This window comes from Petromyzon marinus, chromosome 46 (genome assembly GCF_048934315.1).
Source record: "Petromyzon marinus isolate PM22_M1 ecotype Great Lakes invasive population chromosome 46, UKy_Petmar_22M1.pri1.0, whole genome shotgun sequence".
In the NCBI taxonomy this organism is placed as follows: Eukaryota; Metazoa; Chordata; class Hyperoartia; order Petromyzontiformes; family Petromyzontidae; genus Petromyzon; species Petromyzon marinus.
In genome coordinates this window covers 11989434-12005490 of record NC_133712.1, presented here as the reverse complement: position 1 = coordinate 12005490, position 16057 = coordinate 11989434, and the positions used below count along the sequence as shown (strand labels likewise).

At 47.3% G+C, this 16057-nt stretch overlaps 1 protein-coding gene across 1 annotated transcript in view; it reads left to right on the top strand.

The window, feature by feature from the left end:
- Positions 1–16057, top strand: part of LOC116952214 (SLIT-ROBO Rho GTPase-activating protein 1-like) — a 40195-nt gene that overhangs the window by 6165 nt on the left and 17973 nt on the right. The window contains exons 2-5 of the mRNA XM_032971349.2: positions 10515–10710; positions 11476–11638; positions 13243–13305; positions 13842–13970. Of these exons, the coding sequence (XP_032827240.2) occupies positions 10515–10710; positions 11476–11638; positions 13243–13305; positions 13842–13970 (551 nt within the window). The remainder of the gene's footprint in view (positions 1–10514; positions 10711–11475; positions 11639–13242; positions 13306–13841; positions 13971–16057) is intronic.

Sequence of the window (16057 nt, the reverse complement as noted above, 5' to 3'; positions counted from 1 at the left end):
TGTGTAAGCGAGCGACAAAAGAGTGTGTAGCAGCGTAGGGTGTGTATTGTGCCGAGGATGCTCGTTAAATAAAGTAAGTGCCTCCAACTCTTAGCGTCTTCAAGTTAGTCACTACACTCGTACAGCACACCGGTGTGTTGGAGAGAAAAGCCACAACATTTACAATCTGAATACGAAGTTTCGCCAGTAATTACAACTAGCTTCATCAGGCGACAGCCATATTTGTGGAGAAATCCTCCTGTTTCATTCCTTAAATCGATGGGGTAAATGTGATGACATCGTGCTGATTTTTCACCACGAAATGCAAGCTTGGACAAACGCAGCAAAACAACAACAGTCCTAGACCACACCACGACAACAACACACAGTCGCTCGATAACACATTCCTGCGGAGGGGGCTGGTAGGAAATTTTGAAGTAATAATGAAGTAATTATGTACGGATATTTAAGCCAAACTTGTTAGGGTCGTGCGCAGAAGAAAGCAAAATGAAAAGTGAGCAGAATTATTAAACGACGCCAGAAAGTGCAGTGTAAAAGAGGTCGCACCAGAAAGTGCAGTGTATAATCCCCTGCCTCCTGTGAATTAATCCCGCTTGGGCTTCCAGTCCATATAAGGGCACCACGGGGGGACCAGCCCCTCCCCACCCAGCCCCATCCCACCCAGCCCCACCCCTCCCACCCCCCACCCAGCCCCACCCAGCCCCTCCCCACCCTCCCCACCCAGCCCCTCCCTACCCTCCCCTCTCCACCCAGCCCCACCCCTCCGACGTGGACAGACATCCACAGACATACACAATTAATCCCCTGCCTCCTGTGAATTAATCCCAGTTGGGCTTCCAGTCCACTCCGTTTCCTACCAGTAAAAGTGCACATTCAAATTGAGCTCTCGATACACATGCACGCATGCACACACTTGTAACACGCACACACAATACACACCCACACTCGTACTTACCCTAAAACACACGACGATTCCCTTTTTGGCAGTGACACAACTTCCTTGTTTGCCGTGGCACTGCGATCTTGTCCGAGTCAAATGCGTAGGGGCTTTATAAGGGTTCAGTACGTTACCGCTACATTTATTTACTGTTTTAAATACTTTCGTGTATTTTGGGATACCCACTGTTGAGATGTTAACTCCCTCGCCTGGTATGCAGGAGGTCGTGGGTTCGATTCCGACCCTGACACCTATATCTTTGGAGTTTGTATTTTCTCACCTTGGATTTTTCTCCGGTGTCCTCCGGGGTTTCCCTCCACATTTAGGAACGTGCATTTAGACTTTAGGCTGCTGTACATTTTCACATGATGAGCCACTTCGTTGAGCTATCATTTGTGATAGCCAGGTCGCTTCTGAAAAAGCGCTACATAGCTGAATGGGCCTTGCCTGGTAAATACATAAAAATAGTTCAGTTTATAGATGGGGGCAATGAGCTCGTGTGTAGGTGCTGGGTGGATTGTTACATCACGGTGATTGTGAAAGATGGTGGTGGCTTTGGGAAGCCTTTCATCCACCAGTTGATTCATCATGACCACTGATGATAATAATGACTTTGGGATGCATGCTTGGAATTACATTGAGAAACAGAAAGAGTAACACTTGAATTAGAGGACATACTGTATGCAGGTGAAATACATAATTTAAACTGTTAAGAGAAGTAAGGGGGCTTGGGCAGGACACGTCATGGCAAGAATAATGATGAAGTGGCAGCCAAGGGGTGGAATGCGCCTGAGAGGGTGCCAACCGAGGAGATGGAGCGTTGGGATCAGCTCTTGCTGGTGCTATCGGATCGTGACGTTGCAGGATCACAAGGAATGGCTGACCACTTGCGGAAGCCTTCATCCAGCAGTGAATCGATCATGGCTGATGATGACTTTTGACTCGCTAAGCCAAACTAAGGCGCCCTGTGTTGGGCCAGAGCTTTCATATTGGCCATGCCGGAGTCGCTAAATTCAGCACGGCTGAGATTCTGGGTTCTTATCTGGGTTTCTGCCACACAACTGTTATTAAACCGAATTTTCCAGTCGAGTGATTTGATAGATTTATCCCCAGTCACCAATAACTGACTTCACACGAACCCACTACAGATACTTTCAATTTGTTTATATGCTTAATTGAATGTAAAGATAATGTGATTAATCATCATCAGCCAATCCAATTAGCATCTGCACGTAAACTGATTTTATCGCTCCATCTCTGTGACAGATGTAACCCTCGGACATGCCCCCCTTTTTAGACTGCCATTCCGTCATTGACCAACGGCCATGAACCCTTCAAGCACGTATGAATCGTGAATCGGCAGTCCGTGCGCACACATGATTTGGTGCACGCTTCATGAGCTTCAAGAATCGATAACAATCGATTAATTGATATCGGTTGACCGTTACCAATCGTCACGGTCAAAATTTGGCAAATAAAAAAAAATGGCCTGCAAATTACTCAACTGGGATTACGGTACACGTAGCAATATTGCCACTGGGCGAAGACCCAGGAGCGGGCCCAGGACATGCTGGCGGGACAATGTCGCTCAGCTGGCCTAGGAATTCGCGGGAATTCCCCAGGAAGAACTAGAGTCTGTCAGCAGGGACAGGGAGGTCTGAACAGCCCTACTCAACACGCTGCTGCCGCGACCCTCACCAGGACAAGCGGCTTGAGAAGCGAACGAACGAACATTGCCCTCCTGCTGTGAAACTACTACAGGCTATGTCTGCAAAATATTTAGCCTTCGCGGTATCAATCGTACTGAATTATAATAAAAAATAATGATCAGTTTCATGCGGTGTGTATGTGTATTAATGTTGAACTTCTTTCGCACCGTACGTAGCCAACCGCGCTAATTGGAGGTGCGGGGGAAGGACAACAAACTAAACACTAAAAGCAGTTATAGAGAAATTAGTTTTTAATTTAGATTATTTAAAAGTGCATAGCTCCAGTGGCTTCCTAATATTGGAAGGAAGAGCGTTCCAGACGTCGTCGTCATTAGCACCTATATCAGCAATGATAACAGCAACAAATTAGTATTTACTTAGCATAACAATTGAATCATATCACAAGATGCTTTAGAGTTCCAAAAGGAAATTCCGGCTCAGGACATGACTGGGGCCAGGTGGGATCAACGGATGAGTGAGCGGCTTGCAATTGAAAGATTGCAAATCCAAATCCTGGTTGGAGTTTGACTCGGCCCATTACTCCTCCGGGGTCGATAAAATAGATACCAGCTTGTGTTGAAGTCAACAGTAGTTGTCCTATGAATATAATTTTTCCTGCCATAGGAATATAGAATGTCCATATCCTGCTCCGAGCTGTAAACAGGACATAAGTACCCCCACGATGTCTATTTGAGCTGGAAATCACTTGGTCACTTTCAACACGACTTCTTGAGTACAAGTGGTGGTTACGAAAGGAGTCAGAAACATTTTTTACGTATTCGAAATTAAAATTTGACCCACACTGCTGCCGCATGCAGTTTTCCAATGGGCAACGGCGTGCTGACACAACGCTGCCAAGTTTGGATGCCACGGAACCGTTAACAAAAAAAACGTTATCGTATCTTTCGGATGATAAAACGCGTTTCCCGTTCCCACCCCCCCCCCTTAGTTTACATCAGGTGTCGAGAGGGGGGTGGGGGGCAGCTCTTATAATCCATTGCACGTACCTGTGTGTGTTTGTGTGTGACCAGCTTTGTGTATCTTTTTTGAACACCATACATAAGTTCGGGGGTGCGTCTTACGTTTCAGAGTGTCTTATTTTCCGATTGAATTCGGCAGTAAGTTATTTTTTAAATACAGTAAGTCCTCGTTAAACGCGGTAGATGCGTTCCTGAAAGGTGCCACGGTGAGGGAAAAATGCGTTAAGCGAAAACATTTCCTCCATAAATAATGTGACGATAAAGTTTGCCGAGATACAATGTACTGCGCGCACACAGTGAGATGGCGGAAACAAATAACTGAGAGTATGCCGCCGTGTTACGTCACAAAGTCACTTTAAGATGTTTTTCTTGTTCGTGTTTTTGTTTTTTTGTTCGTTGTGGTTGCACCCGATTAAAGAGCCGAATGGCTCACAGGGCTTTACCAAAATAATGGAACTGAAACTAAAGACACTGAAGCTGTACCATTCCACATACTGTATCATACCGTTCAGCGATACAGTTCAAGAAAGTAGTTCACCATCAGCCACTCAGAAACCGCGTTATAATGGGGTGCGCGTTCCGCGTGACAAGTACCTAATTCCGCGTGATGCGAAAATTTGTTCTCTACTGGAAGGAACCGCGTGATGGCGAAAACACGCTCTCGTGTGAATACGCGTTAAGAGATCACTTACAACGTGTGCGTAAAAAAAAATGAGCAATGCAACACGGGGAAGTAGCGAAGCTGCCTCCTGCTCCTCGTAGCTGTTATCGGGACTTGCAGGGCCATAGTGGGGCACAGAGGCCATCAGCCACCGTTGCCTTCAAACTAAGTACAATCTGTTCTCTCCAAAAACGCTGTACAGTAGTTGCGTTCCTGAAGAACACCCGTTTTGGAAAATAAATAGCGAAATAATAAGTAATATTTAACGTAGGGTAAAGTACAGTCCGCGATAACATGTGAGATGCGTATGCAGGCTGAACATAGACTGAGGTGCGTGGCTAGCATCTAGAAGTATCCAGCAGCATCCCGCCTTGGCAGCCGTACAACCGTTTGTCTATTCGCGCGACGTAGTTCTGTTCACTCAATCGCGTTATATATCCAATTCGCATCCGCGTTGTAAAAAAATGTGTCCCGTCATACATTGATCACGTTATATCCAATTCGTGTTGTGAAAAAGCGTTATAGGAGAACAGACTTTGAGCAGAATCCAGCTCTTTGTCTCCCCGTATCAACAAAAATATTGTTTTGTTCCGTCACAGTCGATTGGGATTTTCAGACCAATATTATCCAATGGCATTTATTTAAGCGAGCGGAACTCAGGGTCCGGTTTCAACCTTCCGAATCTCATCAGCAGAGTCAGGCTTGTTAAACAAATGCGGTTGGTTTACGAGATGTTATTACCAAGAACAACTCCATCTAATCTTTGGGATTCTGTTCTGCGCAAAAAAAAGCAGTATTGTACACAGACTCATAATGCGTTGTGCAGCAAATATTGTGTGGTGGATCTGTGTCTGTATTTGATGTCAAACCAATTATTTGGTGATGCAGCTACATTGGCAGATGGGTAGGCGTGCACAAGCGCATTTAACCGATAAAACTCAACACATTTGTTAATAACAGTCTTTAAAAGGAACTGTATATGTATAATGAGCAACGTTTCAGGCAATGGCCTTTATTTTATATTCATATTCTTTCGTTAAAGTCACGTAGATAGGCTCAAATAAAATAACAAAAAACTACGACGTTTCGATCGCAACACAAGTGGTCGTCATTAGTATGTAAAAAAATACAATGAAGAGTTATGATGTCAGTTATTTTGAGGGTCAGTTGGAATTGTGGTCTGCCAAATCCCCCCCCACTCCTCAGTCAAGTTTGCACCTCTTAAGAGACAAACACTCTGCATTCCTAGGCACTATAAATTTGTACGCGTTGTATAAGCTATGGAAATCTGGAGATCTATGGGACTTTTGTGTAAGTTTGTGGGTCTGCGTGCAAGGAGAGAATTGGTTCAACGGATGAGGGCCCACTCCTTGCCGTGCAGGGAGTGAGGATTACTTGACCATACTTCACCAAGCTGGTTCGTGTAGGTTGGTGCAGAGTGCGGGAGGGGAGACTCAGAGCTGAATCCGTGTATAAAAATGTATTTTTGCTGCACTTACAAACCCTGCCTACTGCGCATACTTGTTGGTCAGCCATCAAAGCACTATCCAGGCTTAAACTTGCTTTGCTTTCAAGGTCTGATGGTCATACGGCGAATACACACCTGAGCAACCGTTTTCGCAACCAGATCTGCCGGCTCGATCGCCTGCGACTGCTTTGTCCCCATCTGAGCTCATAGTTGCGCAACAATAACTGTGAGTGGGTGTGGCTACAGTGCATGGCCACGCCCCTCACAACAGAGCCTCGCCCCTCGTCTTGTGACCTCCACTCCCACCCCCACCCTGGTCAGTATCGTTAAAGTTATGAATTGGTAACACGCTCTGCACAGTCGCCTTAGATTCCGAGGCGCGGGAAAACAGAGCGGGAGGGCAGCCAGAACTGGCGCCAACAATCGCCCAAGCTCTGTCGCCCTACATTGGGATGTTTGGCCAACTCCTTTGAGTGATTGTGCGTAGTGCACGTGACGAGCGATCGTAGTGCTAAAAGGCGCAGTGCGTGAACCAGATGAGTAACCGCTCGAAACTGGCATTTAGAGTCGTCCCTATACAAGCGATTCGGTTGCATGCAGCCAAGGTGAACGCAACTGATAGCTCAGGTATTAGACACTGCTACAGGTTTGCTTGAGGGTAGGCTAAGTTGGGCTTGCGTACAGTCGGTCTGGTTGTGCCTGCCTGTCACCCAAACAGACCTTCACCCTTAATTCACACTCGCGGATACTATAATCTGGCCCTTAATCTCGACCTTCACCCTACCTTGCATGAGTACGCTTGTTTACGCAGGAAAGCCTCGCTTTGTCTCAAGACTTATTCAGGAGGGTTCTGCCAAGTTTTCACAGTATGGGCCGATGTTTCAACCTGTGATCCTAATCGAGTCAGTTGCAGGTGACTTGGGTTTTTTTTAACCGATGAGAAGGAAACAGTAGAACCCAGAAGAAACCAATGCAGAACAGGGGGAGAACATCCTATTGTCATCAGCCACTGCTGGATGAAGGCCTCTCTGCAAGCTGTATATTTCGTTGGGGTTTTTTGGACAAATCTCACCAGTGCAGGTTGGTGAATTGAGAGTGTCCAGGACCGGCATATCACTCACCACTGATGTTAGCCGCAGCAGAGAATCGAACGCGCCAGTTTGGTAATGCGGTAGCGGAAAACCACTGCACCGCCGCACCAAACACAGGTGTAATATTATCTTGTTACACTCATCGTGACACAACCCTTTAGCATAACCCAGAACCGTAATTCTTATAACCCGCGTTGCCAATTTATAGCCCTCTCCCTAATCCTAACCGTAACATTCTACACGCATCACATGCCTTATAATCGGTAAAAATGTAGAGATTGCAAATGTATCCATGTAAAGGAAAGTCTCACCATGACATCAGTTATTTTTCAGAAGTGTCCTGCTACATTTTGGATGTTTGGCCAATTTATTTTTGACAGAGGAGTGTTTTGCACGTGGCTGGCAACCAGAGAACTTGGAGAAAATCCAGCACACACACAAAAGGAATAATGGTCAAATGATCGCACAAACGAGTTAATTAACCCACATTCTGCCCTGCCATTTCCTAACCACGTCGCAGCCAAGAGGGATTTGGAGTTCCACAAATCTCTCTGCGTTATTTTCCAACCCTTGCCTATGTCATTTTAACATTTCCTGCTATTCATGCCCCCAGTGGACATTATAATGACAATGTCATCAATACAATCTCAGATGCTTCATGGTGTCAGCATTAACTTGTACGTTTTTACTGCTGTGAGTCAAATTTGGAAGATAAAAAAAATATTCGAACGTCGCTGTAAATAATAACAGTGGCGAAAGAGCGTCACCCTGTCTGTTTTCCCTCATTCATATTTATATCAATACTTCATATAATCTCAAAGCATCTGTTCCATTTTTTCTAATTTAGTCTGTATTTTTCTTGAGTGTGCGTTGTAATGTAGGTTTTGCTTTTGTAAGTCTCGTGACTCCACAGGTGTCCAAGGCCACCACCGCCACTGAACCACACCTACATTCTAACCCTTCACCCCGGACATTCATTACGCACCTCACAGTCACATTAATCCTGTTACCACAGCACCAGCCCCCAAACGTCACCGTCATTCTCACCTTTAACCAATGTATACGCTATTACCTCCACCATACAATCAGTTCTCATCCTCACAGCAGCGGCTTTTTGATTGTCATCGAACAAAGACGGTCACCGTATCGCGCGCTTTTAGATGCGCATCTTCGACCGTCTGGAAAGCTCTTCCCTGCGATATTAGCAAACCACTGGAGCAGTGCACTTTCAAGTCTAGATTTAAAACTAATTTCTTTAGAACTGCTTGTTGTGTTTAGTTGATTTCCCTTCCTCCCCTGCACCTACGATTAGCGCGGTTAGCTACGTGCGGTGCGAAAGAAGTTCAACAGACACTCGCTGAGCTCTGAATGCGCCTCTAAACTTTCTTTGCCAAGCCCTACGGCGCAATCACTTTACCTCTTCCTTCTCACTACTGACTGCCAAACTCTTGGAACCCATCACCCTCCTCCATCACACTCCTTCCCCATCACACTCCTTCTCCATCACCATCACAGTCTTCCATCATACTCCCCCACTGCTAGACTCTGAAACTCATCAGCCAACTCCTCTGTCTTCCCCCTTCATTGCAATTTGCAGTTTATTTTTTATTCTGAGGTTTACAGCGCACCGCCTTTGCGCCTGTGTTGGCGATGTTCAGTCGTTTCAAAATAGAACAACGCCTTTCGTAAGCAGTGGTAAAATAAATAAATAAACAACGCCAGCCTGTAATGCGAGGTAAGCCAAAGTTCTTAGCATAGCGCAATGGCTGCCAACCCTGAAGGTCTCTCCAACTCTTACTATCCACTCTGTCTCTCTGGCCTCTCTGTTGACGAGCCATTGTTATTTGTGCTGGAGCAGCATTGCCAACGCAAATTAGTACGGTGATATTATGAAAGCCCGGCGTTCCGTTTGTCCCTTTGTCCGTCAACTAAATTATAAGAGCCTTTCAGAAGGCCTGAATCAAGCAGTTATAGAAAGTGGACCCACCCGCCCTCCAGATGTGGGGGTAAAAAGTTGATCCAACAGGGTTCCAACAATTGTGGACACCCCCCCCCCCCCCCCACAAAAAAGATGAATGTATTTTGTAGGAATATATGCCTACACACCCCACCTACAATGGAGCCAGTAGTATCTGCACACATGGGGAGGGGGGGGGGAAGAAGAGGACATCAGGGGGGGCGACGGGCGAGGTGCCAAGAAGCCCTTCGCAGGGGGCTAGAATAAGGTGGCCATGGGCCGCAGACATTCTAGTTTGTTTAAATTTCCAGATACCATGGTTGCATTTCAGGTATGATTGCTGACCTGACAGTGTATATATAGATCTATATTTTGACACACTTTTCATTGATCTTGCCTTGTTGTCTGTTTTGCAGAATGCACCCAGGAGAACTGGTTTGGGCACCTTTTTTCAAAGGGCAGCATGGCCACGTCCCCCCCCCACTCGCGTGTGATTGGCTGCAGTGTGCCGTAGGCCACGCCCACTCACTGTTGCGCTGCTTTTTGTTTTTAACGCAAACTGTTAATTCAGCCAGTCGTCCTTTCGAGGGTTTATACACAACAACAAATAAGGCACCACTTTGTGTGTACGTCAATTGGTGGTTGGTCGCTGCCTTAAACCAGGCCCTGCCATAGGAATGTGGAAGGTCGACTTGTCGCCGCCCCTTTGCTCGGAGACACTTTGAACTCTAACTGAATACATCACGGGACCTCCTTTGCCAGTACCAAAATATGAGAATAGGTTTTCCCCTTTTTTTTTGGCAACAAAACCGCTGTGTTAAGATGTTCAAACACCAAACTTTCATTCTAGATTTGAAGCTTTCGTGACTGCAAGGATTCAAACTCTTTGGGTTTTTCGGTAAAGTCACGTGACTTTACCGAAAAACCCAAAGAGTACCAAACTTTCAGTTTCAATCAGTTCCAAAGACAATGCATATATTATCAGAGTACGTTTTTTTTGCATTCTGACCACAAGTATTGTGGTTAATGCAGACATGATTCCCTGTAAAAGGTTTCAGTTTGGTGTTTTAACATCTTCACACAGCTGTTTTGTTGCCAGAAAAAAGGGGAAAACCTATTCTCATAACTGAATAAGTTCAACTATATCTTGGAATAACATTCCTTATGCCGCTGCTTTGTTGGCAGTAGTGCACAAATAACCAAACAACTGAACACATTCGTCAATAACAATGGCCCTACTTCATTGTGCTTGAAGACGCTGCGTTGTGTTTATTGAATACTTATATTCGTGCTGTGCCGCCCTTCATTGGTGCTCGCCGACGGCACTTTCCTCAAAAGTTTTGAGGCTTTACGGGGGATCTTTGTCTTTGTGCTTGTGTTGTGCTTGTGGGCAGCGGTAGGGAGTGGTTAGCGCGTTGTGCTACTAACCCGATGACCCGATTTCAATTCCTCCTCGGCCAACACCAGTGACGATTATCTGAACCGGTCCTGGGCCTCCATTCGCTCCACTTACCCTCAAATGAGTACCTGGTGAAATGTGTCAACATGGCTACTAGGATAAAAAAAAAGTGGCCTTTGCACGATGCTGACCACCCACCCCCTCGTGTGTCGTGCCGGCCTCCATAGGCGGCGACTCGGCAACTTTCTCCAACAACAGTCTGTCGAGGCTACACAGTGGGGGGGGGGGATCTTTGTCTTTGTCGCGTGCCAGATCTGCGGTCGTCCCTGGCGGAGCACGTGCACACGCTGGAGCACCACGCCGACCTGCGCCTGGCCGTGCTCTCCGACTCCATCGAGTTCCTGCGTCGTCGCGCCGACATCGAGAACGAGTACGCCCGCTCGCTCGACCGCCTCGCCGAGCGGTTCGCAGCCCGCCTGCGCCCAGGGTCACGCGACACCCTGCTCCGGTGAGGTGCCCTCCTCTCCCTCCTGGGATCCCCTTCACCCTTCCTCACCTCTGGACCTCTCTCAGCCTCCCTTTCCGTCGGGTTTCTCTTAAAGTCCCCGATGCTCCCACGTGCCTGAGAGGTTCCACTGGGACGTGTGGCGAGCTGCTAGCCCCACTGTCCCTCCGTCAGCCTCGCCCACTTTTATATAGCCACGCCCACTCCGTCGCTATCCCTGCCCACACAGTGAGCAGCCTCCTCCTCACTCTTACTGATGTAGGGCCCATCTCCTGCGCATAGGCCTCGCTCACCCCTTTGCCAGCCCCAACTACTACTCAGATCACCCCCCCCCCCCCCCTTTGCCCGTATAAGTAGTTGAGCATGAGCGTGGAAAACTAGGATTTTATTTGGCTTATTTTGGGACTCCATTACACATTTCTGATGAAAATAGCCAGTAAGGTGATGCTGATGATGATGATGGGTGCCACGGTGGCGAGATGTTAACTACTATGCCTGGTGCACAGGAGGTCGTGGGTTCAGTCCCGACCCTGACACCTGTATATTTGGAGTTTGCATGTTCTTAGGAGTGAGGGAATGTCCACGTGATAAACCACTTCATTGAGGCTATCATTTGTGGCGAGGTCGCTTCTGAAAAGAGCTATGTAGCTCAGTGTGCCTTGCCTGGTAAAATACACATTTATTTAGTAACTGAAAAATCATGACGATGGCAATGGCACTTATGGTTTTGTTATTTTGTCATCCTTACTGCTGCTGCTGCTGCTGCAGCGAGGGCTGTGGGCTGCCCACGCCGCTCACATGCTGGCAGATGATGCTGGAGCAGGCTCAGCGTGAGAGTGCGGACCACGTGCAGCTGGCGTCCTTGTACAACGCCGCCGTGGTCCCCCGGCTCTCGTACTGCTACGAGGACTCGACCCGCCTCCTTCGCAAGGCAGGACGACGACTGCAGCTTCATCCACACCGTCGTCATCATCGTCGTCGTCGCCATTGTTGTTTATTGTCACCGGCAGCATTGACACACGGTCACCGTCACGGTCATTATCGTCGACGTCTTCGGCGTCAGAATTGTCATCATCTTTGTCTCGGTCCGAACAATAACACATCATTATCTTCCACATCATTATCGTGGACGTCTTCGGCGTCAGAATTGTCATCATCTTTGTCTCGATCCTAACAATAACACATCATTATCTTCAACATCATTATCGTGGACGTCTTCGGCGTCAGAATTGTCATCATCTTTGTCTCGGTCCTAACAATAACCCCGTGTTCATTAACACATCATTATCTTCAACTTCATTATCGTCGTCATTGTTGTTTTCATTATCATCACGGTCATCATAATTGTTATTTTAATTGACTGCATCATCATGGTCAAGGTTATTATTGTCATCGTTGTCATCGTCATCATCATGGCCATCTCCATATTCATTTTCATCATCATCGCTATAAAGATAATGTTCTTTGGTTCTTTCGGTAAAGTAACGTAGGTGAATAAATAATAAAATAAAATGTTTTAAAATAAAAACTAAGTTAAATCACGACGTTTCGGACGCAACACAAGCGTCCGTCATCAGGTGGGACAACCACAGCAAAAAAGACCTGCTGAAGTAGGCAAGAGCTGCTAGTAACAGAGGGTTAAAGAGATGAGGGAGGGGGGGCGGAGCCAAGGAAAGAGAGGGTGGGGGGGGGAGCAAATAAGACATGAAATGGCAAATAGCCTGTTGATGACAGGGAGCATGTTTTTTTTGTTTCACCTACGTGACTTTACCGAAAGAACCAAAGAATATGGATCCTTGCAGTCACGAAAACTTCAAATCTAGAATCAAGATAATAATTATCTTGATTCTAGATTTTTTGATAGTCATTGTTTATCCTTGTCACCTTTAGCATGATTGGGATCATTATCATTGCCATTGACACCATCGTGGTCATCAGCATGGTCATCATCGTCGGCATGGTCATGGTCGCGATCATTGAAATCATCTTCAACGTCATCTTAGTCATTATCAACATCATGTCTGTCAACACCACCATTGTCTATATTATCATTATCACCATTGCCAACTTCATTATTGTAACTTTTGTTGTTATCACCTGCATCATCGTTATTAGGCACTCAGTGGTGTGGGCTATGTACTCTCCTTGTACAGTACAACACGTGCTGTTGATATCTACATCATGAAGCCTCCTTTGCCAGTACCAAAATATAATAAATGGGTTTTTCCCCTTTTTTTGTGTGTGCGCGCATTTTGGCGTCGTCTGGTCTAACACCGTATGAGACAAGGCTCTAAGGAAAGCTGTCTCTGGTGTGGACCAATCAGTTTCAAGGACAATGCATAAATGATCAGAGTGTTGTTTTTTGTTTGCATTCTGACTACAAGTATTGTGGTTTATGTAAACATTATTCCTTGCAAAAGGTTTCGGTTTTGTCACCAGAATAAAAAAAGGGGAAAAGGCCCTATTATTACGTGCTGTTGATGATTACTTTTTATTTAATTTAATATCGTCATTGTTGTGTTTCACCGTGTTCAGAGCAAGGAGATCATTCAGAAGGTGCAAGATGAACTGTTCAAAACCCTGCAAGAACTCAACGGGGTGCGTTCATCATCGTAATTTCCGTTTCAACTCTTTATCGTGATGGGGTGGCCGAGGAGCACAGAGTTCCAAAGACGCTGAACCGTCACCGCTGAAATCCAGGATTTTAGTCCTGGTCTCAGCCGCCCAACCACAGTGATTACACCGGAGTCCTCAAGTGTAATGAGTTGAGGGTCTCAACCTGGTGCGATACATAGACTCACATAGGGACCCACAACAGTATATATATTTTTTTTCTGTACACAAGAACAAAGGCCCGCTGCTGAACGTTTGGCGACAAAAAAAAACGCACGCAAATATCCGCCAGGCCCATGTACCTGAAGCTGTTCTGGTTTATGGGGGGAGCGGAACAGGCAACCAGGGATGTGACTCAGCAGTCTTTTAAAAAGACCCATAGACTCACGTAGACTGAGTTGTGATAACATGAAGCGCGCGTTTTGTGCGCCCACGTGATATCCAGGGCACGCTCTCTCCTTTTCCGTCGCGACGGCGTTTGTTGTTCACACACTGCGTGTCGCCCGCCCGCCCGTTTCCAGAGCATGCGTGACTACCACGCCTTTCACTCGGAGAGCGTGCTGGCGGAAGCAAAGCTTCAGGACGTGCTGAAGCGCGAGGAGAAGCAGGGAGAGAGTGGAGCGAAACGCAACGAGAAGAACCGGGAGAAGGTACGGACTCGCGGCAAGACCGCACTGCCATGCATGTATGTATGTTTAACGTCTTTCGCACCGTACGTAGCCAACCGTGCTAATCGGAGGTGCGGGGACGGGTCGGATTTTAGGGGTCTAGAGGGAGTGCGGGACTATAGGGGATGGTAAAGCAGTTGCCAGCAACCAGAAAGAGCGGGAAAATCAGGAGGAGAACGGGATGATCAGAAGGGGGGACCACGCGGGGAAAGACCAGGAGGAGGACTCCGAGGTGGAGGATCAGGAAGAGGATTGCATTGGAGTGCAATTCGTGTTTAGCGTCGCATTGCAATTTTTTATTGTGTGGCAAGAATCGACAGGGCTTGAAACTCTGCACATCATCATGGTCGTCGTCATGAAGGAAATTTAACGGTGAAAAGCTTTTAGTTTTTTTTTTACGTTAGAATGTTTTAGCTGTGCGGTGGCAGCTAACGGACGTGTCCTGTAATTCAGCACTGTGTTGTTGCGGGGGTTGGTGGATCACACAAACGTCGTGAAAATCCCTTTCCACGTGCTTCGAGGAAGGTGCCATACCCTGCCTTGCCAGGGGAATGCGGTACAGCAAATGTGGACTACACACATTCCATTTGTGTGGGATAGAGTGTTGCCCCCCCGCATACTTGAATAATTGCCCGATAACACCTTAATATATAGAGGACGGCAGAGCTTAGGGGGGTTTGGGAGGGATTTAGTGCTGGCTTACCGCCTGGCTGCTGCGTTCCTCGCCTGTCTGGTTCCTCGCGCCTCTGAATTGTTCCCTCTCTCTTTGAGAGTGTGTCAATACTGTGCGGTGCGTCACAAGTTCAAATTATTATAAATGTACGGTCCTTTGACCGCCGCTGGACGAAGGCAAACCCAAGCTGTGTTGGACAAGGGGGGCATTTCACCATATTTCACCACGCTGGTCGGTGTGGATTAGTGATTAGGGAGTGCAGAGGACGGGTTCAGGTATCACTGATAATAGCCGTGGCTGGGAATCGAACTTGGGTCACTGGGCAGGTAGCAGCAGCCTGCTCACGATTGTCACCATGCCGATGCACACTACCCTATCTTGCGCGTCACACACACAGTACACTCGCACACAAAATTCATCTGGAGATTTATTGAATAAGCAAGTGAAAAGGGCAAAAAAGTGAGAGAGAGTGAATGGGCGAATGATAAAGTGAGAGAGCGAGTGAATAGGCGAATGCTAAATTGAGCCAGCGAGAGAGTCGGTGATTGGGCGATTTCTAAAGTGAGCGAGTAAGCGAGAGAGTGAGTGGGCGAACTATACAGTGAGCGAGCGTGAGGGTCAGTGAATGGGCGAATGATCAAGTGAGCCAGTGAGTGAGTGAATGGGCCAATTATAAAGTGAGCGTGCGTGCGGGTGAGTGAGGTGGGAGGAATTATATAGTGAGCCAGTGAGAGGGTCGGTGAATGGGCGAATGGTAAAGTGAGCGAGCGAGAGGGTCAGTGAATGGGCGAATGATTGCATGCTTACGTGGGTAAGCACCACACCCTCCGTCTTAGGTGTCTCGTTTCACCAGTGGCCGTGGGAACGGGCGACCTGACCTCTCCGCCACCGCCTGAATGCATACAGTGTGCTTGTTTCTCTTCTTTTAAATTCCATCCCCATGGTGTCACGTGATCTCACGGCCATGTATACCCATTTCTGGATGAGGCCTTGCAGGGCAGATGATTGGGGGGGGGTGCAATTGTCCTTGATTGATCCTCGGCAGTGTGGGTTGATGAATGCCGGAGAGCATATATGTGGGAGCATTAAATCCGACCGCAGTATCAAGACACTGCACAGTGAGCATGGCTATTCAATACAGTCCATGGGAGAGTGAGAGGGGCAGTCAGACATAGGGCTCTGTCTGAGTCCGTGGGAGAGAGAGGCAGTCAGACATAGGGCTCTGTGTGAGTCAGTGAGAGAGAGAGGCAGTCAGACATAGGGCTCTGTGTGAGTTAGTGAGAGAGAGACGCAGTCAGTCATAGGGCTCTGTGTGAGTCAGTGAGAGAGAGAGGCAGTCAGACATAGGGCTCTGTGAGTCAGTGAGAGAGAGAGAGGCAGTCAGTCATAGGGCTCT